Raw genomic sequence first — 25,333 nt, forward strand, 5'->3', positions numbered from 1 at the left:
GAGATCTTTGCACAGGCAAACAACATTGCAATAACCCTAGACAGTAATGTGTGTTTATGTGTGTTTTTCTGTGTGAGTGTGTGTCTGTTTGTTTTGGAGTAAATCGTGGCCATTACATGGAGAGGTTGTAGCCGAGGTGATTGGAGAACAGCAGTACTATTAGTGGGTGATTACATCTCAGTCTGTTATTACACACCAGCAGCTCTTTAGCATGGTAAAAGGCTGCTTCGCTCGACACCTCGTAAATCTGACACACAAGGCCCACACACTGCATGCACTCACACATAATGACAAAATATATTGTCATGTGAAAGCATGGTAAATCATGTTGCTTTGATGATTATCCAGTTTGAACCTCAGTTAAATGTTTTTCTATGGGAAGACAAAAATGTACAGAAAATGTACAACTCTTCATTTACAGAAACTTCACAGGATAAACAAATACGTGCATAGTCCTCAAAGTCATAACAAGTCTGTTTTTCTTAGTTTTCTCATCGGACAGCAATGATAACTTGCTTTGTTTGTGCCGTTGCACACACATACGCATAAACAAAGATTTCATGCAGTGATACACACTAAGGCCCACACACACACACACACACACACATACACACACACACACACACAGCTTGCCGAGTCAGAAACATTTATGGTGCTGTCAACACTGTGTATATTTATGGATGCAATCTGTGAGGTTAAAGTTATTAGAGGCAGCAATGGGCTGAATTATTTCTATTTAAATGATTAGTTTTGAACCACACAAACACACACACACACAATCTTTGCATAATGATTTGCACATTGATTCAGGGAATATTAAAGCCCTGATGTTATTAATCATTGCTGATTATGTTCTCAGTGATTTGAGTTATGATTGAGGATAAGAGAGAAGAGGAGAAGATCTTCATAGACAGATGGGACATCACATACATTTTTAAAGTGGCTGAATGTGTTTGCTCTGTGTGCACTGGACCACACTGTGTTGACTCAGTGTTGTAGAATAATGACAAACTTCCAGGGTTATCTTATGTCTGGGAGAAGCACATTTGTCTTTGCAAATATTCGCATTTTCAACACAGCTCTTCACCCACACTATGAAGCCATTTACTTACAGTAAATAATTAAACTGTTCTGAATGTCTGCACAGTGATTGATGAATCCAGCACCATCCTGCCCTTGCCCTCTGTGATACGAACCAAAGATTGTGTGACATGATGTCATTCTATCGGTGCAATCATAGCCGGACACAGACCCTCATTAATAAGAGCATTGTTATGTCTTGTCAGCTCACAAGGAGGGACAAAAGAAGGAGGAGGCTGAGAAATGAATGAATGAACGATGAAAGGACAGACGTGAAGAAGAGATGATGAATGAGCAGTGAGAGTGAGGCAGGAAGTAATGAAAGACGAAGACGAAAACTGTAGTAGCAATGAATGTAAAAAGTATACTGCAGTGTACCAAGGACTGGTAGATGTTATTCTCACTTGTTTTCACTATCCATGATCTCTTATATCACACAGGCTATTTTGGCTCTCTGTTATTATATCTGGTTAAATTAATTGGTCTTATGCATTACTTGCTGACTCATTCTGACTTGTTTGTAAGCAGTATTACAATATAATGTCTTGCTCATTGCCCTTTTAGTTCACTTTCTTATGCTAATTTCAAATGCAGAAACAGGTTGATAGGTTTGACTTTCCTGCAAACCATCTTTCACAGCACGCCATTATTTATTATAATGTGTTTTCCTACTGTTTTTCATTTTAGTCATATAAAAATCAACCCAAGCCTACTTGCTTGAGATACAGTTGGTGATTCATCACAGAGAACATCAGTTTTCGTTTTCTTTTTTTTCTTTTTTTATGGAAAAGTGACAGGGTAATGTAGTCGAGTGCAGTGAGAAAAAAAGCAGGGTTTTTTAATGCAAGAGGCCATAAATTAAATACAATCCTTTACACCATGTCTATGTGCCAGTGAGTGTTTGTCTTTGGGTGTGGTTTTCTGACAGTGTAGTTTATGATGGCAATGTTGTTTGGGAGGACCACGAATGCACACTGCAGGCAGACTCTAAAATCACTACGTTATAAATGGGCTTACCACACAATGATAATATAACTTTACATGACACTTACTGCAATAAATTACTCTTACATACTGTACATCAACCAAATTATATGTCTATGTAAGTTGATTTTAATACTGTAAAACTACAGTAGGCTTTAGTAATAGTTTTGGTGGCATAAAGGCGATAACAGGATAACTTTCTCCTTGTTTTGTTTTTTTGTCTTTCTCAATTATCCTTCTTAGTGTTTCACTTCTCTTCTCCTCTCTCTTCCAGGTGTGATGCCAGAGCGTCAGTTTGGAGGAACCCAGTTTGTTTGCAGTGTCGTCGCCTCTCATGTCAGCCACCAGCCATCCACCAGTTTCAGCTTTGTCTGGATTGCACCACCACCTGGCACTGGCTGTGTGAACTTCCTGTAAGTCATGAATTCCTATGTGTGTACTGGGAGTTGAAGAAAGGATCTAAGAGTGAATAAGACAAATATTGCAGATTAATATCTTTGTGGTCCAGAACTTAAGACTTTTACAGCTGCCACACGTCTAAACCAGACATGGAAGTCGTAAACTGTGACAATCATATCCGTTAATGTTGTGTGACCCCATATTGAACCAGTAACCTGAGAGAGGCTTATCAGCTGACATCATGGGTGGTGTTTTCTCTGTTTGAGCCACAGAAAGGATGTTAAAAAGGCCATCCTGTCAGAGAAAGCATAGATGATGACTGGAAAGAGGTTAAGCTGGGGTCAGAGTTAGTATGTGTGTGTGGTTATTTCCTCGTTACCTTGCTCAATATGGCCTGTACAGTGGCAGGTGTGAAATTGTGTGTATGTGAGCTTATCCTGTGGAGAATTAACGGAAATATCCCCATCCTCTCATTCAGTAGGTGTGGTTCTCATTGGAAAATGTGCGAGTGTGAGTGGTTTACCAGATACACACACACACACACACATTTTTTGTGAAAAGCTTCCACCACTTCCTCTCATAACATTACATGCATGATCTTACATGTTATCCACTCTCGCTGTTGTAGAAGCATGGTGTTAGAGGGATTTATTGTGATTGCTCAACCCAATCTCCAGAATGAAACATTGATGATCTCTGCAAACTACAGATACATCATTTCTCTACGGTTTAATCTCTAATCTCTAATACCACACCAAGTGGTCCTTATCAGTTGAATAATTATGCTTTATGTTGTGATAGCACTGTTGTTAAGGTCTGGTTAGGTAACGGCACAAAATCCTCTAGGTTAGGGTTAGGAAAAGATGATGGTTTGGGTTGGAACATTTAGTTTTCTCTAAATAAAAATGGCTCCAAATGTCTCACTAAAAATACCAGGCTTTGTTGGTTGAAATGTATCGAGCAGTCATCTTGAACAGCGGTCTCTGCTGCTTTGATGCTTTTGCAACTTTCTGTCATGCCATAACTTTCTAGCCACCCACCCAACCCGCCTCCGCCTCTTTTTAACATGGAAGTGAGCTCATATATAATGTCATCTGAAATACGTCACTTTCCCTATGATACATACTGTAGAAATGTTGATGCTTTGTGTATTAAATGTATCCATTGCAAAAGCGTACAATGCCAAGGTTTTATTCTGGGGACTGGGCTGGATTGTTTTCTGTTACAACATAGTCCAACACTATTTACACATAACAGTAGGTAGTTGCTTAGGGATACTGAGCAGGTGACTTTCATATTTGAGTTTTTTTTTTCTTTTCTTTTCTTTTTTTTTCTTTCTCAAGCTTACATGTTAATTGGTAATCTCAGTCTCTCCCTTTTCCCATTTTCATCCCTCCTTTCTCTGTCCAGTGTTACTCTACATCATTTTCTCCATCCCTCTCTGTTGGTAACACCCTCCAACTTCCCTTTAGTTCTCTTGCCTGGTGATTTACAGCCTCATGCTGATAATCAGTCAAAATGCAATTAGCAACTGTTGCTGGAGAAGCATAGAGGAAAGGGGAGGTTTCCAATAACTCTGCCCCATGCAAAGTCACAGCAGCACAGCACTAAGTTACTATAATCTTTAAGAAATTCACAGACATATACGGCAATATATAATCTGCCCAGAGTAATTCTTTTACATTGAGAACAGCCCGGTGTGTGTCTAAAAGGGAATTAAAAACTAAAAAGTGAAACATATATATATCATGTGATAACATTATCATCATATAGGCTCAAATCTTGGATAGTCAAATCAAACTGTACACAAATCCCTGCTTGTCGTCAGTTTTTATTAGCAGTCATCCTCTTTTAAGACTTGAAAGACGTTGCAAATTGCACACCAGTGTTCCACAAAAACCACAACTAAATTAAACATTTTGGCAGTGCTGGCAAAAATCCCTCAATGAATTCCTGGAGGGACACGATAGACTATCAGACAGAGACTTTTATGGACAGACTGACAGAAAAGGATTCAGCTGGGGAATTTGCTGAAGTGGAGCTGCCATTTAGACAATATCCACGGAGCCAAACAGATTTACCGGCTTTTTTGTCTGCCAGCAAACACATTTACTTTTGAGCGCGTGTCAGCTTACGAGGATTGTGTGTTTTCTCAGTATTTCTGTGCATGTCTATGTTTTTTGCTGTGTGTTTGCATGAGTGTAAACCACAGAGCAGCAGTGTGCCAGTGCTGATGACAGAGGGGCTGGCAGGGGTCCACCACTGTATGACAATAGGGGCCCCTGCGGCTGACCTTATCAAAGTCAGCCAGTCACACTCCAGCTGGCTAGAGACGGCTTCTCACACAAACACACAGACACTTACTGCACCCTGTTCCAGTTCACAGCTCCCATCTTCACCAGTATATCCTCGTCTCGTGAGCTGCCTCCCCGACGTTCAGTGACGTGACTAGGGGGAAATTCAACAGGCACGGCCCTTGTGACCAAAGCCAGGGCCACCTTGTATGCCATGTCATATAAACCAGCACTGAACTGCCAGTATTGTTTCTCTTGAGGTCAAGATTTCAGAAAATGAGGCGCCCCTGTGGCTGAAGGATTAAGGAACTCACCACATACTCACAACAGGACGTTCAGTTTTGGCAGGAAATCTTTGTTTCATGTCAATTCTCTCTTTCTCTCCCCTTGTTTCCTGTCTGCTTCTATATCCCCAACTGTCCAACAAAAGCAAAAAAGACATGACCAAAATAATTGTTAGAACATTTTGGCTTTCTTTGTTTGTTAAGTTATGTTTCTGTTTATATGAATGGATTTTCCCCAAGAAAAGCGAATAACAAATCCTCCCATCATTTTCAAGTTAAACAAGGATATAAAAATATGGTGTTATGACATTAGACTTAATAATGTAATGTCCTGCCCTTGCCTGTAATACTACTGCTCTGATTGATACTAGGGCCATTTTCTTCACGAGGTGTCCATGAGTGTTTAAATTACAGCCACAGACATCCTATGTCCTTCACAGGGCCGGAGCTGGTCTGCTACTGCATTAATATGGGCCCAGTGAGCAGTTTTATGGGCAATATTGTGGGAGTGTTCCTTGTAACAGATCACTAGCAAGAGTTTGATAGAGTGCAGTGACGTGGGCATCCAGAAGAACTCATTTCCTGGGCGGCTGTAAATTGCCACTTAAAGAGAAGGGGAGGCCTTGGAAGAGAGGAATAGAGGAGGAGAGAGGAGGCAGAGGAGGTGGAGGAAAAGAGAGTGCACACACACCAATACTTAGAGATCCATGAAAACACACTGATCAAACTATTTAAATTTAAAGTAGTCAATTAACAGAAAACTAACATTTTTTTTGACAACTCATTGATCATTCCAGTCATTCATCAAACTAAAATGCCAAACATATGCTGGTTGTAGCCCCTTAAATATGTCAATTTTCCTTTTTGTTTTATGTTTGAAAATATGTTTGGATTTCAGACTTGGTCAGTAGACTTAACAATTCATGGATTAAGATGTAATCAGTCAGAAATATATATATATATTATACTTGCAGCCACCACAGTGCAGCTTTACTGTAGGCCATTCTTTCTTTCAACCCTTTCTTAAACTTAAATGTAAACCAACCAATGCTTTCATGGTTGCACAAAACACAGTTGTGTCCCACTTTTTATTCTTCTTGCTCAGACATGACAGTCCACACCACTACATAATGTATACTGGATTCTCTGCTGCACTTAGCAGAGGTGAGAATGGTTAATAGCTTCCTCTGGTGAATGCAAAGAGGTACTGGTGTGTCTCTTCTTTTCTTTGCCTTTATTCTGCTTCACTTACAGCCTTAAGGCAATCAGTACTGTGTGTGTGTGTGTGTGTGTGTGTGTGTGTGTGTGTGTGTGTGTGTGTGTGTGTGTGTGTGTGTGTGTGTGTGTGTGTGTGTGTGTGTGTGTGTGTGTGTGTGTGTGTGTGTGTGTGTGTGTGTGTGTGTGCACATGGGAGTCTATATGTAGCTTAACAGCTTCCTTTAAAGACAAATATTTAAACAAGCATAGAACTGTGTGTAACTTTTCCATTAGCATGGCTGCTGTATATGGGTGCATTTCTGTGCTACATGCAAATATGCATCGCTATGTGAATGTATCCTGGTGTGTGTGTGTGGTGTGTTTTTGAGCTGCAGTGTTTTGTACCGTATCCCTGTGGGACTCAGACAGCTGGAGATTGCTTTAATTACTGCATGTGTGGCCCCCTCTCAAAGCGTTCCCCTGAGGAGATGGATGTCTGTGGATCTAATGGCACACTGTTCTCTGTTCTCACTGTTTCTCTGTGTCATGGCAGGATGTGTATGTCTGTATCTATAGATAGTACCAGTGAAATGTTTGGGCTCACTTTCTCATTCAAATTAATGGGAAGGTGTGTACAACTTTTGGTGGTATTTGTCTACACACACTTGTATGTCTGATCTTTTTGCACATCAGTACTACCTGTGGTCCTGGACCTAGGCTGACTGAAGCCACTTGTAAAAGCGATTAGGAGGTGAAACAGCCCAAACTCTCTCTTGTCTTGTTAACTGTGATTGAAAAGGCATGGTTCCTATGGCGTTTAATTCATCTCAAAACCTTCCTACATAAAAACCAGATAAATGCACATGATATGAGCACACAGAACAGTATCTGCAAGCGGAAAAGCATCCTCGCAAGGGTGCCGCTCTGCTCTGCCTGAGCTAATGCAGTCCCTCAAGCATGGGGCTGTGACAAGCTCGACCCTCCTTACGCTCGACACTCGCTCACTCATCAAGTTGACTTTGGAGACTTTGGAGGCGGGAATGGAATAGCCAGACAGACTGCTCCTTTAATTGCTTTGAATAATGACATTGACTCTCGTCTCTCAGCCTATCCTGTACAGATGAAGATCCTGTCTTGCTTGAAACCCATGCATTCTGATCTTCTTATTATCATTAGTCATACTTCTATTACTATTATCATTGAGGTTGGGCCTCTCTTTGAGCGTCTCCCTCTCTCAATCTCTCTCTTTCTCTCCTTCCCTCTCTCTCTCTCAACCCAACTAGTCAAGGCAGATGGTCTTGATGATCCAGAAAGAGAGCTAACTCATATACCATGGTAACTCACTGGCAGGTTTTCTTCATCAAACCCTGAGTGTCTGCCTGTCTCCTACTGCAGAGCCAGATGCACTTGTTCATTCCATTGGTTTAGTCCATATCAAAGCGAGTATCAAAGTGCATTAATTAGACGTTTATTGTACAGTATGTCAGAATCAAAATCCTGGTTGGATATTAGTTTGTTACTCAAGGACTTTCTAAAGTTTCGGCTTTTATGCACTCAGTCTTTTCTTTGAACTTGTTTTTGTCCTCACATTCAAAGATTACACAACGTGAATTCAGATTAAAACGATATGACCTTCTTTTTGCAAATGGAAAGTTTTTTTAATAACACTGTGACTGTGCACCAAGACAGCTGTCAGTTTGTTAGAGCAACTCCTGCACTGACTTTTTTATTACACATAATATGCAATCTCAGTACAAATTTAAAAAATCCATATGAAGCTTTAGACACATAAGATCAATGAATAACTATCTGTCACTCATGGTGTGATTAGTCACACTGATGGAACATCATTCCTACAGTATAACATTGGACATTATATGTTAATATTTTGGAGTGAGCAGGATCGCAGAATGTTGTTGAACCAAGATACAAACAGATGTCTAGAATTTTAAAATCTGACTTTTCAAGTGCAAATCACGAAACATATTATTATTGAGAACTTACAGTCACGTCTCTATGTCTTTGATCTATGTTTTTTTTTTAAATCTTTAATTATATTTTCATCTTCAGTTTCTGCCTCCTGTGTTTTGGTCCCATGAGATTAAAGCTAAACAAATATATTTAAAATGTAATGTAAGCTATATATTAGATTCTACTACTGTACTTTATCATCATGAAGGAAATGCATCACAATAAAGCTTAATTTTGTTTACTTATTAACACTTTTCCCCATGACTCTGGCTCTTACGATAAATGTGCACCATTAATATCTCTACATCCACTGGATTAAAATTGAGGCTCTGACTTTTATTTACCTGTTGGGTTAGAGTTAGGGGCTCTTTGTTCTATTGTATTTGGGAAAAGTTTTTTAAGAAAGAGGCTTCACTTATCTGAAAGTGGGTGTTAAGGCCTTTCTACCTTGTCTAATATGTTAAGTGTAAGTGGCAAATCAACCACTAAATGTCTTTGTTTTCTCAGGAAATTGCCTGTCCTCGGCTCTGCTAGTGATTAAACCAAACAACCAATCAAGGGTCATGCTCAGTATTTAAAGTGTGACCAGTCAAAGGAGTGGACTGTTTATTTCTTCCTTGCCTCCAAAGTCAACTTCTCAAGCAAACAAGTGCTGAGCAGTTTCAAGCACGTAGAGAGGGTCGAGTTCATACTAGTCACAGACCCATGTTTGTGGGACCGCATTTGCAGGCAAAGCAGAAATGCTCCCTCACAAGACTGCTCTTCCACTCATGCATATTGTTCTGTGTGCTTGTATCAAGTGCACACGCCTGGTTGTTATGCGCACAGGTTTTGAGACTAATTAGATGTCATAGGTTCCTGTGCTGTAACTGTGCCGGGTGTTGCTGTGTTGTTGGTGCCATCTGTTAGAAGGAGGCAGGTCTTTGTGACGTTTGTGAATCACACATTATTATTTACTGTATAGTACGTGGTTGGCTACATTCCTGCTGTCTGTGAACATATCCTGGGTTTGCTGTTTTTGCAGAAAGGGACTAGCTGGCAAGCAACTTAACTCCTTCGTGTGCATAAATGATAATAACTAGCAGGTAGCGATGAATGTGAGTAAATATTTAGACCCCCACAAAAGCTTACTGGACACATGGCCTCTCTATCACACAATCAAGTGATCAATTATTTTTTGCGGTTGACCTTTCCATTTAATGACAATAATGTGTCCTTAAGCTCATCCAGTCCACCAGGATGACAGCTTATTATAATAATCAGAGGTCAAAGGTCAGAGTTCAGACATCAGGCTGACAGGTGACCTATTTCACCCAACACCTTATTCCTCCTGGTAGAAGCCTTTTCTATTGATTTCCTACTTTTCAAGTCAATCTTTCAGTCTATTTTAACATAAAATGACTGCTTAATGAGCTCCCGTCATTATTAATGCTCCACACTGGCCTGTGGCTGTGTGACTGACTCATTGTGGACATTGCGCCAGGGAACATGAATGATTGGTTCAAGGTAATCGCATTTTGGCATCGTAGATATAGAAATATGAGGGAGAAATGTGAAAGATGATAGCACATAAATCCGATCCACTTTCTGTCCCACCACAAACTCACCAGAGCTGCAAATCTGACACAGTCTGCACGTATAATTCCAATTTTCATTTATCACACAGTCACATATAAGACAGCAACTCTTATATCTCTCATACTTAAAATGTTTAACCTTTCTTCAACTTTTAAAACATGTGCGTTTTTTTCAGAATTTAGCTGTAAATCATCACTCTTACAGGCAACCCTATTCCTGTGTTTCTCAACAGATCAGAACTCCTGTTGCTGTTTACCCCAAAGGTCTCTGCATCTATGATGTTGTCTTATTTCCCAAGGGACAATCCATGACCCCTGTGATTATATACATACACCTGTGTACACAGAGACACACATGTGCACACACAGATACATGAATAGTACACATCAGTGCTCTGATCAATACTGGCGCAAATTGTCCACATCACGTCTGTGCTGCCCCAGCATCACATAGACTCATCAGGGGGTCACTGTCCCACCTGCTGGGGCTTATAAATTGTAGATGAAATAGAGCATGGAGATTGAAAAAAAAGAAAAGAGGTTGATTTTAAATGCAGCAAAATGAACCATACTCAGGGGAGAAGGGGGGTGCGCTCCAGATGTATTTGGTGTGAAATGATTGGTGCACATTCTGCGCTGTCTGTTCCTGCAAATGTGCTCCGTTCTGACTGACAAGATAAATAACAGACATGACTTGTTGCGGGGATTCATATCTCTGTTGTTGACTCTGGGTAAATAGCGTAGAATCTCAAGACTCTTCTCCCCCATTGTCCTAATTCAACTTGTGAGAAAAGGAAAGAAATGAGGAAAGACGGAAAGGTTTTTCAGAGGTTGATTAGCTTTTTTTTTTTTTTTTACAGTAGCTGTAATTTGATAGCCACAAAGAAATTATTATCAGCGTATGTATTTGACTGAGCTAGACAATCAACTGCTTTTTAAGACTTACAGACTTACCTCTATTTTTTCTTCCTCACATATTTATCCTAAGTACGGTTGTTTTCCTAATTCCCCTAATTATTACTTGCTAACAGTAGTCAAGGTCAATTGCTCTTCTTCTGGCTGTATGCTAGGCAATAACTGCTTCTTCTGGCTGTATTCAGAGCTGTAACTCTCTATGACCCTGTGTTAACAAGCAGGTAATTTGCCAAACAACTCCCAAATCCCTCCTCTGTGGAGCTTCATTAAATTTGCATGTTCTCCAAGAGCTTTTTTCAATTAATTAATTTAGGGGCGGAAGGAAGGAGGGGGGCCAAGGGAGGTAATGTGATTCCACGATGCCAGTCACACCTTCTAATGCCCCAAAGGGTATGAAAACATCATGGCTTGGTTTGAATCAAGAAGCCCGACTTCACATTTCATCAAACAAGTGATTTCCTAGAAATAACAGAAGTGGTACATTTTCACTTTTCCTCTCAATCCGCCTCACTCATTGTCCTGTCTTTCTCTTCCTTCCTGCCTCTCCGATCTTTTTCCCGTTGTTGCTGATTGCAGTGCCATAACCACAGCTGGTCCTCAACATGGAAGATAAATCAACCAATTAGGGTGTATTATTTTAAGGGCTTGGTCCAAATGCACCAAATCAGCGCTGGCGACTAGAGCTGCACCCCACTGAAACTCCTCATATTAATCATGATTACCAACAGGCCTAGTGAGCTGGGAGAGAAAATGAGCTTTTAATTGGGATTTTAGGAGGATGGGATGGGAGAGTCGTCTAATGAGGGAAGAGGAGTGAAGCAATGTGTGTGTTCTCTACTGTATAACCTCAGATGTAATAGTTTGATTTGAGAGAGAAAATATTTTTTTTAACAGCAAGGACTGTTACAAGAGTTAGTTTGTGTGGTCAGTATTAATTGTATGTACCTGTTTTTAAGTAGCAGTAGTCATATTTAACTGCATGTATATGGCTTTAGGGTATGTCAGCTATCAGCGGGCCCCATGCTGTGTGTGTGTGTGTGTGTGTGTGTGTGTGTGTGTGTGTGTGTGTGTGTGTGTGTGTGTGTGCGTGTGCGTGTGTGTGGTTAGCAGGGAGCTGTCAAACTGGCTCCTGGGGGATACTTATGGCCGACAGCAACATGTAATCTAACATGGAAGACATGCTTGGTAATTACCCACTCCAGGCCCTTTTGGGAGCTCTTTGAGTGACAGCCTGTCCATCTGCATACATGTTAAAGCTCATATATGGCTTGGAGTGTGTGTGTGTGAGTGTGTGGACTGGATCCCTGTTTTTACTTGCATGCCTCGAAGATTGCGGGCTTCGAAAAGAAAAGGCCATGTAACCTCTATCTCTATTTCCTCAAATCCCAACCCTCCTCTTCTCCCTTCCCCCTCCATTTATCAATTTCTCTCTCAATCCTTCCGGTGGCCCTTCCCTTTTTCTTTATATTTCTTGTTCCCTCTTTCTTCCCATCCCTCAGATTTGCTCCTCCAGTCTAATGAGAGGGGAGAGGATGACACTTATTATCATAAGATGAATGATCCCCTGTTTGAGGGAGAAGAGAAGAAAAAAGAAAAAACACCAACACATTTAGGCCCTTAAAATTCGAATTAACATTTAGATGTTCAATTAATGTTTTGTGTGTATCTGAGCAGTTGTGTGCGTGTGTGTTCATTTGGATGTGTGTGTGTGTGTGTGTGTGTGTGTATGTGTATCTGTATCTGTGTGTGTGTGCGTGGCTCACAAAGTGGTGACGGTAATGAGAGACACACGCTGAGGAGCCGCTGGAGTGTGACGGCAGGACAGACGCTGGCGTCGCGCTGCGCAGATCACACACTCTTCGGCTCAGACTAAATGCCCTCTCTTGGCTACCATTTTAATGACATACACGTTATTAAGTCACACATAGTCAGACCACTGCACACAACACACACACACACACACACACACACACATACACACACACGATCAAAGAGAAAGGACTCTTCACTGAATATATATTTTCTGCCGTTTGTTGAGCAGATGCTTTTTTTTATTGGAAGGAAAGAAAACAACATCATTAAGAAAGACATGGGCTTTTGGCATTTTCAAATAGTCTTCTGCATAAATACATTTGAAAAAGCGTTCCCTGTCTTTCTGCTTTCAGTTTGCAGTTTACTTTGTAGGTTTTTTTTTATCCTACCTGGCTTGGTGTGTTTAAAGATGTGTGTGAGGTCAAATGTGCCTTTTGACAGTCCCCTGTTCCCTGGTACTTAACAGAATCTGTTTAGTGAACTGAGCAGAGACTGTGTTTAGTAAATATTTAAGGGCCTTGTTCCTACATCCCCACCCGCTGTTCGTTACGCATCATCTTTTATTCATAAATACCAAACTGAAATTAGTTTTCACCCAATTCTGAAATATGAGTGTAATTAAGTGTGTTTTCTCCCCAGCTCTGCACAGCCACAAGAGCTCTTTACTAATGAATGAGGGGTCTATTCATTATTCATGAGCCAAGATGAACGTGTAAATGCCTTGGCACCCATAAAAGGCGTGAGTCTGCATGATGGTGGCGGGACCAGGGTGGGGTAGAGTTTGGGTTGTGTGAGGTAAAATCCACATGGGATCACAGAGAGGGGCAGAGGACTGAAGAAGCAGAAAAGTCAGAGAGTCTATAAAATGAATGTCAGCTTCATTGACTCAGGCACTCACCATATTGTGTACACCTCATCAAATTTTGCTTATTTTAAATCCTCTCCTCACTGCTGACCGGGTGCAGCACAGCTCACAGAAAATTGTCTGGATAGCTCTTGTAGAAATGGACATATATCGAATTTGAAATCATGGTGAGGTCACTCACAGCTCTATTTTCCTGGTTTCATGTAGATAATAGAAATGTTGTGTCATGTCTCTGGATCCTGGGAATACCCTGAGCACTGAAACAACAATGTGAAAATCGCATGTGTGTCCTTACTTTCTCATTGTATGTGGGTATCACACGTAGCTATGTTTCAGTGTGTGTTTAATTGTGAGGTTGCTGAGATTTACAAGCCACAGATGATGTTCATTATTAATACCAAAGCCAATGTTGATGTTAAAGTGCGGTCTTAGGTTTAGACAAGACTCTTAACTGCGTTAGTCTTCTTCATTGTCAAACAGTGAATCTGCAAGCAGTTAGTGAAGAAACACACCATGGCTGTGATCTTTATCCTCTTTTATTTCTTTGATTCCACTCAAGTTATTTTCCCCCTGTGTACTGTTAGCTTTTTATTAGCCATTTTAAGTGTAGTGTTGTCTTTTCTTGCACAGAACTTTTCTTCATGGGGCCTCACACAGCCCATTTTACTGTTGCCACTGATTAGAAAGAGTTCTAAAAAGAAAGAAAGGGCTCTAAAATGTTACATGTTTTTTCCAATAACAAATGTCAAGGACTCTCTTTCAGCTTCTTTCAATCCCAGGAATCTTTCTAATCTGAGTCTGAGTTATTAGCATTTATGTGTCTATCCTATACTATTGATTCGACCAAAAAACATTAAAATAACTGCTGTGTTTTCATCATTATTGGGAGGGATGACCAAAACAGGTCATTTGGACAGTGAAGGACATGCTGTATATCACTACATACTATAAGAGCATCATCTTTATCCTTTAATCTTCTGATAGTGCAAATGAGACTGAATCTCTTTCTACTTGGCTACAGTGCAGTAGAGCACGTCTCAGTGTCTGTGTAAAAGATCCCACTGCACTCTGAGCCATTTCCCCCTTGCAGATTTTGAAAGATCTCTCCATTTTCAAATGAATAATGCATTTCATGTCCACTGCAAGAAGTAACATATTACATTCCATACATGCAGCACGCAACACACTGTCAGACTTACACTACTATGCAAGAACGTAGTATGATGGTGTAGAGATATTTAATCTCTTACAGTCAATTTTAAAGTATATTATTTTATAATATTATAATGCACTGGTTTTGGATAATAACATTTAAGAATAGTACTAGTGAGATAATGCAATCAAAATAACAAGACCTCTCTGATCACCAGTTACTGACATATACCCTTTGAGATGAAAGTGATAAGGCCAGGCATATGTAGTTGGCCTAGTCCATGTTCTTTTGTGTGATTTTTGTCATTTACTGGGTAAAATTGTTTTTCTTTTTTTATGTTCTTTTATGTTGGTATTTCTTATTGTTTTTACCCCAAATTAATATAAAATGATGATATGTAGTGTGTTTGCGCATATTTTGGCTTAGTGGGAACTGATGCCACCTGTGCATGATTTCTTTCCGTGGTACTTTTTGTGTCAACACCCTTAAATGTATTCTCTCTCGCTCTCTCTCTCTTCATACTCTCTCTATCTCTCAGAGCCACAGCAACACATCGAGGACAGATCATTTTCAAAGATGCTCTGGCCCAGCAGCTCTGTGAGCAAGGAGGTGAGTAGCAGCAATAACACATAACCCATCTTCCCCACATATGACACCTGCATAATGCAGGCATATACTGCACTTGCATACAGATATAGTCATACATTCGCACATATATGTGTGAAAATACATATACATACTGTGCCCTCTTCTCACGTCCTTACTATTACTGTCCATCATATTCATACATCATTAGAATATGGATGATACCATATGGTTGATATGCTTGCTTCTTCATGACAGTGGCATTGCAGCACTCCCTGGCTCTCTGTCTGCCTAATGATGCAGCTAGAGCCAGAGATATTTGGATGTCCTATATTGCCAGCTTAATTTCAGCTTATGCTAAACTCAGCTTTTTTTTAACCGACTCTCTCTGCTGGAGATTTACTCTTTATGGCCGACACTTCTTACATCCACTTTCTGTGACAGCTTTAAGTAGCTATTGACAGACAGTGCAGTCCCACTCTGCATGCTGAGTGTGTATAATTGCTTGTTTACAGGAAAGAAGCCTCCCTCTCACTTAAAAACTCCTCCTTGTAGATCAAATTTGACTTTAATGCTAAAAGTGGAGAAGTACACTAACTGCTGCTGGTGTCTTTCTGCTAACAGTTTCAGGTGGATAACAACAGAATTTAATCCGTGAAATATATACTCATAACTTGGCCAGTATAAGAAAAACAGGGGTCAGTCATTGAGGACTCCTCAGTGCAAGTGTGTGCCTCAGCAGGTCATTGGGAGACACTACCAACGATTGTAGCGTGCTTAACTTCATGGCTCCATGCCACTTGGAAAAGATGGAGCACAGAGCCCTCAGTCAGGCCTGGAAGAGTGACAGAGAGAGAGCGACAAGGCTCCTCTCTTCTGTCTCCTTGCCCGAGAGATCATCCTCTCACCACCAGTGACACACTGCCCCAGTCTTCTCCCTCTGCAAATGAACTATCTGCAGCCAACAACAGTCACTTAGTTGTTTATTGCCAAGGCCCCGCAGTCCCAGTATCACACTAATACACAACTACTCTCGGCAGACAAGCTGGAAAGCAGAGATTTAGACCTAACAAGGCCTTGGAGCAGACAAGTTGTGAAGGAGAGCAGACAGGAAAACTAGCAGCAAGGTGATATAAAAAATGTAATCTGCAGAGAACATGTACAGGTATGAGGGGTATGGAGGGAGGTGAGGTGGGATAGACAGTGGTGACACTGATAAGATACATAGGATAGACAGCTGAGGAATGTAGGGCTATAAATTACTGGTATCTGTAATGACAGTTTCTGACTCAATGGTGAAGGAGAGATGGGAGGATAGAAGAAGGGATGGATGAATGATTGAGGGATGAAGAGATAGTGTTAATGAAAAAATTGAAGGTCATAAATTGCATGTGATTTGAGTGTTGCACATAGATAGCAGGGTGATTAAGCATCATTTTAAAAATAGAAAAGTGGCAAAAAAGAAATTAGATGTGAGCCAGTGGCCGACCTTGTTGTAGGCTAATTCCTTTGACGGCCATTAACGCATTCACTCTTTCTGTTGCCAAACTACACCAGGAAATCTGAATCACAAATGAGAAATGAACTTGCCGTGGGCAACAGAAGGTGAAAGAAGACTGAGGAGATGAGATGAGAGAAAGGAGGGAATACAAAGCGAAATGGGTCTGATTATTTCCAGTCTCTCGTGGGTTGTCCAAACATGAGACATGCATCGTTCTCTCTGTTTAACTCTAACTCACCATGGTCAGTTCCTTTTCCTCTTTCCAAACCAAGACTTACAACCTCATAAGAGTTGTTCAGATTTGGAAAACGTCATAAAACTGGAATATGCAAGGCTCTTGATATATAAAATGAAACTCAAGAACAACTTTGCCATTAAACAAAATGTGCTATAAAGCAGCCAAAACTGTATTACTTTGTAAAGAAGTGTGATAATGCAGAAAAAAACTATGGAAGTTGGAAAAAATGTACACAAATCATGCTTATTGTCTTAGTTCCTTCAACAAAGTCAGACTTACCAGCGGGTGAGGCAGAGGCCTGTAGACTATTCCCCTCCGGCAGGATCAAATAGGCTACCATCCCAAATTCAGCTGCAGAGTGGCAAACAGAGTGCAGGCTGCTCCGAGCAAAGTTACTTCAAATCTAGGCATTAGCATTCAAAGTAGAATAAAAGATACGAGGCCGGCTCAAGCCACTTCAGAAGTTCATATGCTTAAGACTCAAGCTTTGAAGAGCTGCAGAAATGAAAGCTATCTAAAGCAGGGTTATGATCCATGGAGGAGAGAGGGAGGGAAGAAGGAGGAAAAGAGAAAAGAAGGGATGGAGGGAGGGAGAGAAACAGAGGGCTGGCTGTTAAAATAAGAAGGCAATCAGGGGTGATCAGCTACAGTAAGGACTTTAAGAACAAATGGGCAGATTATTCAGGGAGTTAGAAAAAGATGGTAACATTGGAGTGTGAAGTTGAGCTTAAAATTATAAAGAAATGGTGAGAGACGTAGATAATTCAAATTAATTCTAATGTAAATAAGAGATTTAAGGATAAAGAGGGAAGAGGAGAGAGAGGTATAAGCCTTTAACTCGCTGTGGAGCACCTGACACGCAGCACTTTGCTTCTCAGTAAAAGGAAGCCTCATTAGAACTTCATGGAGACAGGTGTTTATTTTATTGTTTCCATTCTGGTGCCCCTGAAGCTTGCTGAGGCATAAGCAGAGGCTTGATTTGTGTGTATACATGTGTGTAAAATAGTCCGTCTAGCAGGGTTGGGGGATGCCTGGGGATGCCCCCATCTCTTCATTATACCTCCACATTATCCCTCCAACCTCCTGTCCATTTTGCTTTGATCTACACCCAGTATGCTCCCATAACCTTAGCCAACAGCCAGCTTAGAAAGATATCCATATTTTGTTGTTATTTGTGGATTCAGAAAATAAAACTAATGGGGGTCTGACAAGTACTGCTGGAACCAAATGAAAAACACATCAGAACGGGGTAGTTTATGGCACCAATAAGCACACTGCCAAATTATCTGGACTGACTCCTAGAGATGCTTTAAAGCATGATGCAGCAAAAGGGAAATTATCACCACAGTTTTAAATGAATATAAGTATAAGAACAGACAGGCAAGAGTATGAAACAGAAGTAAATTTCCTCACCTACTGAGTGACCACTAAAAGACTTATTAAGGCCAGATGAGAAGAGCTATAGCGGGGGAAGAGGTGGGCCAGCCAGGGGTTCTCTGTGCTAAAGGGTGGAGTGGTTGTGGGTGTTGAACAGTGCTGCAGGCCGTCCATCAGCTCTATCTCCTGACAGCAGGGCCAGCAGTCCCTGCTTTCTGCCCAGCATCATCAGGTCCTCTCATTTCCAGCGAGGAAATAAATCAGCTCTTTATGGGCCTGGCTGAGTGCACTGCACCCCAGATGGATTATTAAAGGGACATATAACTCAAATAGGCCACTGCTCCCTGAGGGACGTCTGATCACAGTGCGACAGAGGAGGGACGGGTGGCCTCCCCCTCTCCCACCTCCTCGCCACCCACCCAGTCTGCCAACAAGCCTGCATGCCTGGCTGAACGCCGGCTTGCTTGCCATTGCTCATCACTCACCAGAAAGAAACCTTGAAACCTCACCCGTCTAGTATCTTCAATGTCTCCTCCACTCCTCTTTTTTCCGTTCTTTCTCCCCAGTCTTCTTTTCTTTTCTTCTATTATATGGATTTTTGCTCTTTTACCATTTGGCCTGTGCAATTTTTTTAGTTGGAATTACCTTAAATACATGACTTTTGCAAGCAATGACTAACATCAATGTAGAATTAATAGAAGATGAATATGTTGTGTTGCCCCCCATCTCTAACACAAAGGCCAGGAAATGTTTGCCAAAGAGATGAATAAATACAGCCTAAAATTGCATAATAAATAAACTTATGTATATATTTGAGGCTAGACACCTTAATTGTTATTATTGTGAAGAAAATTATGTCTCATCTTTACGGTGGATTCCACCTATACTGTATCTAAAAGCATGGCAAGAAAAGGTAACACGGAAAATAGTAACAAGTTTTACTTCCTTGTTGGCCTCCTTTCCACTCACCTATGATTATTATAATGATGCCAATTGAAGACCACACAAAGGCCCTGCTTTTTGCTGAGTGAAGTGAAGTGGCTCCAATCTGACCTTGGAGAACCATCTCTTTTCATTCATCATGGAAGAAAAAACAACAGCATCCTGTGTCCTGGTGAGTCAGTAACTGCAACCCGCCAGTTAGAGCAGCCCGACTTCAAACGCAGTTCATGTCGTCAAGGATGTGAGTCAGACGGAGGGAAAAAGAGCAAACGAGAGGAAAACAAGGGAGATTGGAAGAGTGGGTGCAGTTTACAGAGTGGGTAGAAAAAGAGGAGAGAGAGAGGAGATTAGAGCTGGAAGAGGGGGAGAAGATTTAACATGACTTGTGCCCTGCTCTCTTTGTGCCAAGATGTCTGAGTCTGCCAAAGCTTATGCTCATTTAGTTCCCCCTCGTATCACCCCAACCCGGCTCATCAGCACCCATCCGATTTGAGTCCTGGTGTAGTTTATTGAGAAGCCCCTCTTTTTTGTTGCTACTGTTTATATATGTGTGTATATGTGTATTTGCGCATAGCATTGAGAAATAGCAGCAAGGGTTGGGTCAGTTGTGGAAAGCAAAGCTGTCTGTGTGTATGTGCATGATTGTGTGTGCGTGTGTGTGTATGTGTGTGTCCCTATGCATGCGTGCGAGTATAAGCCCTGGCCAGGGAGATACAGGCATTAGCAGAGATGAGCCGCTAATAGAGGAGGCAGTAATTGAAGTCTTTAAGAAAGTGAGAGGGGATTAATCCAAGTGAAATGAGCACCACTGTCTGCTCCCAATGTGCAAAGGGTTAGGCAGAGAGAAACAGAATGGGTGAGGATGGAGGGGTGGGCATGAGGGAAAGATTGTGATAGAAGGAAAGTGAGAGAGACAGCAGGAGAGCGTGATGAAGCATGAAGAAAGAAAACTGTAAATGAGGCCTTTTTGGAAGATTGAAGGGATTATCCACCCAAAAAAAAAAAAATCTTCTGGGCCTTTCTCCAGCCAAATGGCCTCACTAGAAAGACCAAAAGCGATTTAGCCGGGTTTGTTTAAGAGAAAGAGACAGGAAAAGACTGTAGAGAACAGAATATCAACCAAGCATTTATTACTGTGTGTCAATTTTAGAGGGTGGATTACCAGGAATCAAGTTTTAATACATGCTCTTTTCAGGTTAAAAATGTAAACTGAGCAGACGACTATATATTGAATTTTTATTAGAATTTAATAAGGGTCTTAATAAGGTACACGAAACAGGAGAGAGTTGCACATCCTTGGATTGAACCCCTTTAAACATGTTTTGAATCAGCAGACATTGTAGGATTAGAGGGGGAGGAAGGGGAGAAATGTGGAGAAGGAGGCAGAAGGCCCTTTGATCTGCTTTTAATGGGCTTCATCGTTGAGCCCGAGCTCCAGCCACGGAGCTGAGCGTCAGGGCCCACCAGAGCAGTAGCAACAGTCACAGCCACTGAACCGCCCAGCTCTGTTTGACACGGCACTAAGACCCCAACTTTTACAGTCAGCATGAAACTTTACCACCGCTGTGAATAGTAAATCCATTTCTAAGAGCCCAGCATGTGGATGCAATGGAGAGAAATTAGGGCAGCTAACGAAAGTAAAGCTTGAGCTGAAAATTAAGACTTTTGCAGAGCCATTACGTTAGTAAGGAACCTTTTTTTGATAATCCCCCTTTCTTGATTCAGGTTCTGTTGTTTATGATGAGTTTTAGGTGGGCTTTCTAAAATGTAAGCCCCTCTCTCTGAGGACATTTTAGAATTGCTGTCAGGTTTGAAAGAGAGTCTTAAGTAGCAGAGTTAAACTTTTGAATGAGTCCTCACTGTGTTATCTTAGTATGTCTTATCAGGTGGGCTGGCTCATCCTGGATGGAGAATAAGGTGGCAGATTATCCTTCTCTTCTGTCTGGAGTAAGGCTGCCTTAAAACACCCCACCTACCAGTGCAGAGTAAAGAGGCTCAAAGGGATTGAAGGGTGACATGTTCACTGAGGTCAAAGCCACTGTGCCACTCAACAGGGACTGATCATGAAATAAGGTTGAACTTAAATTCAGTAACATGGGTGTGCCCCAGTAGTCTACTGGTTAAGATGTACGCCACATAACAGTTCCAGCTGCACAACTTTGTTGCATGTTGTTCCCCATATGTCTTTCTCTCCCCTGGTTTCATGTTATTTTTGTTTTGTAAAATATATTTCTATGCACACAATATAAACTTTGGAAATTTGCATACCAATGTAGGAAAAAATGACAAACTCATTTTACTTAATGTTCTCAGTGTCTGACTTTGAAATATACCGCAGGGTAGTTCTGAGTTTAGTACACAGAATCAGTCAAATGCTGTAATTCGTCACACCTTTCCTGTCACATTTTCCCCTGTGCAACAGCTAATAAAGTGTAGTTTCTTCCAAAGTAATCTATCAAGAATTCAGCAGTTTGATTTATTAAGTCTTAAAGCCTTGTATGTACATTCCTACCACCTACATCTTTTCTAGCACAAAGGTTACATCTATACTGCATCTTGCTGAAATGACTGTATTCTACCAAGTATAAGAGGCAGGACAGTGTTTTTATTACTTTTTTTGTCCTGTTTTTTTAACCCAAGTTTGATTCATTAAGTTTAAAGACTCTCCTCGCCCCTCCCCTCAGAGCTGTGTACCTCCTGGGAGAGATTGATGGTTGAGTGTTGTAGCTGGGCAGTGGCCACAGATTACAGCACACAGGCGCCTCTGGGGAGGATGGTGGTTAATTGGCATTGAACCGTTAATCATGGTCGCCTAGCTTTTCATTACTGGACGGAATTAACATCAGCAGCCAGGAGACTGCAGCCATGGCCGGCTAGGACACAGAGAAAGTTTGTTTCACTTGCAGATGATTTAAGAATGGGCCCATATCCCTGCAGTTACAGACTAATATAAACTTCAGAATGCCATTCACAATGCAAACCTGCACGCACCTTTTGTCCACATAATAGCATTAAGGTTCATTCATACATTTCAACTCATGAAAATAACTACCTGCCTGTAATTATGATCATAACTTTTTATAGATACATCAGCATTGATGTGCAGCCTTAATGCTCGAGTCAAACAATATTTACATAAATCTTTATGTGTCTGTTTCAACCTGCTCATAGTACACAATGGATGAAAATGAGGATGGATGGATTTTTAAATAACTTGCCCACTGTTTGGTACAGACTAAATGATTGTTTGAGATTTTGTAAGTGCTTTACTCATGATATTTATTCTTTCTTGTCTGTTTCAGCTCCAACTGAGTCCCCACTGAGACCTAGTCTTGGTGAGTACTGACATGCTGTTTCCTATTTTATAATCACTCTGGTAATTACAGCATGAAAGAGACCAGGTATTGTACACATTCTGTCTAACTGTGAGCAAATGGTGTGTTTGTTTGTGTGTAGTGGAGCTCCATGGTAAACATGCTGTGCTACGCGACGACTTTGATTCCAATCTGCAAGGAGAGCTCGACCCCAGCGTCTGGTAGGTGAAAAGGTTATGAATCCTCTGGTAATATTGAGGTGCAACCACTGTGCATAACTTCAATGCTCTCTCATGACATTTTTGTCTGTATGAAACTTCTCTCCTCTCTCCTTTCTCCTCTTTCCGCTCTCTCTCTCTTTTATCCTCTCAGGTCTGAGTGCAGTAACTGTGAAGTGGGAGAGCAGTGTGGTGTACTGATACATGGCAGAGCGGTCACTTTCTGTGAGCCCTTTGGAGAGCGAGTACTGGTAACTGTCATGTTTGACCACACTGTAACCGCTGTACATTTTACGGCCCATTGACTATACATCCAAACCAACCACTAAGTAACCACAACTGTTTCTACAGTAAATCACAGCGCAGTTGCTGTAACCACAGTTGAATCCCATTTTAACATCTGTCTGCTTATAGTCTCTACACAAACCATTGTACTACTGTACTATGCTAGTCTAACACTGATATCTGATTATAATTGAAAATCAATTTATAGTGTCTAGTATTTTAAAAAATCCAAAGCATCTTTGCATGTTTAGTTAGCTAAAGTAAGCTCAGATAAGTCAGTGTTAAAAAAATCACACATGCATTTGTGTTTTTGCATGGGTATAGCTTAGCATAACTAAATATGACTAAATATAACTGAACCAGTAGTAATATACCAAAAGCAAATGATTATTATTTCACCCATGTTTGTGGTATAAAAAACATACAAAAAAGCATGCTGACTATTCTCCAGTTTCAGAAATGGGGAAATAGAATAATTGGTAGCTTTTTGCACAAGTAATTTTATGTGACTCATGGTTTGTTTGCTCCATGGTTACAACATCCCTTTAAGCTTCTACACAGTGTAGTTTATGGACAGTGTGCAAAATAAAACAGGAAGGAGCACACAGGACTTAGAACATGATCATTATAAAGTAAAGTACTATAATATTGGGACACTGCCTGACTGTGATGGATGAATACAGGTACAGTCACACACACACAGCATGCAGGCACTCACATGTTCATAATTGCTTATCAAATCTTTACATGCCTTGTTTCTATCTTACTAAAGTTGATTTCAAACCGCTTACTCTGTAGAAGATGAAAGCCAGTCAGTGGCAGAAACGTGTTTAGTGCCTCGTGATTGTATTTACTTCTCTGATAAGCATTTGCTTTGTCTGTCACTGTTCCAAATGTTTGATGCAGCTGCCTGGCAGCTTTTCTTTCAAGCGCAACAAGCGTGCACATCCAGAAACACAGAAACATTTACACACGGATAGTCACAAATACAACAGCACCAAAAAAAGACAACACACATATTTATGCACACACAGGCATCTATACTTCTGTCACTCTGTCACACGCACACACACGCACACACACGCACACACACACACACACACACGCACACACACACACACACACACACGCACACACATTAAAACATAACCCCAAGCCCATTTATGTGCGTAAAATATATATTATTCTACTGATAATATGAAGTAGAACTGTCCCACCAACTTGCCTTTTACAGAGTAACTTTACACCAGGTGAAAACATTGTTCAATTCACTCCTATTCGTTGAAATTGGCACCCTGCTGTGTTGATGTAGGGATCGATTCAGGTGTGCACACCTTGCCCAAAAGTGCAAATACTGTGGCATTACTGATGGATTAGTTACAGCTGCAGACTGAAACCAAAAAGAAAACCTCAGTAAAACAATCCTTCTTTGATACTTTTTGTTACTTCAGTTTTACATTTTGAAGCTACTTTTTTTTTCTCAGTTATCAGAGGATATAATTTGAAACTAAATTTGATCATTCACTTATCATGTCTTTAACTGTCCTGTCTCTGTTTACCCCAGACCACCGTAGCTCTCAACACCAGCACAGCTTCAGTCCTCCAGTTTGCTTTGGGTGAGTATTGAATCTCAGCACACATTAAAAACTACATTAAGACACATTTAGTATAACAAGATTATGTGTGAGACCTTTTTAACCTAGTTTAAATATTACAGAACCTGTGTCAACCAGGACAATAGTACATCTTGTCTGTCTTCAGGAAACAGACTTATTTTGGCTTGTTAGATGTCAGACAAGCCGACTGGTACACAGTATATCTTCGTGTGTCTTTCTTTATCTCAGTCACTCTCTCTCTCTACTCTGCCTCTCCTATCACAGTAATGAATCTTTTACAGTATTCTGGAAAGACACCCAGAAGGCCATGGCAGAGTTTTTAGAGGTTTTGTATTTTTCATGTCCATTACATGCATCCGCCAGTTCTCATGGGAGAACGTCTGGGAGGAAACATACTGTAGTAACAACTCCTCACCCCCACCCCCAACTCAAAGTATTTCTATTTCTCTCTTTTCCCCCCTCTCTTGTTCTGTTTGGTTCATTAATATGAGTTTGTGTTTAAGAAATGTTGTGTATGGAGCAGTTTACTAGAGCAGTGCAGTGAAGTGGTGGCAGGTTAGTGCTTGTATTCAGTGGGGACATGCCGGGACAGTGGTAAGACTGACAAGGCGTGGACACTGCACACTCTCAGGTGGTGAGGGATCAGGGGAGGGGAGAGGAAAGGTTGGACATACAGTAGGGGTTAGTCTGCTTCCTCCATTAGCAACCTTTGACCCCATCAGTTCC

General features: G+C 41.0%; 1 protein-coding gene across 1 annotated transcript in view; it reads left to right on the forward strand.

Moving 5' to 3' along the window:
- The window catches only part of reln (reelin), a 96,182-nt gene that overhangs the window by 34,930 nt on the left and 35,919 nt on the right, over positions 1 to 25,333 (forward strand). The window contains exons 3-8 of the mRNA XM_053319240.1: positions 2,339 to 2,477; positions 15,070 to 15,140; positions 22,477 to 22,509; positions 22,631 to 22,709; positions 22,861 to 22,957; positions 24,556 to 24,607. Of these exons, the coding sequence (XP_053175215.1) occupies positions 2,339 to 2,477; positions 15,070 to 15,140; positions 22,477 to 22,509; positions 22,631 to 22,709; positions 22,861 to 22,957; positions 24,556 to 24,607 (471 nt within the window). The remainder of the gene's footprint in view (positions 1 to 2,338; positions 2,478 to 15,069; positions 15,141 to 22,476; positions 22,510 to 22,630; positions 22,710 to 22,860; positions 22,958 to 24,555; positions 24,608 to 25,333) is intronic.

Source organism: Scomber japonicus, chromosome 5 (assembly GCF_027409825.1).
Source record: "Scomber japonicus isolate fScoJap1 chromosome 5, fScoJap1.pri, whole genome shotgun sequence".
Classification (NCBI taxonomy): domain Eukaryota; kingdom Metazoa; phylum Chordata; class Actinopteri; order Scombriformes; family Scombridae; genus Scomber; species Scomber japonicus.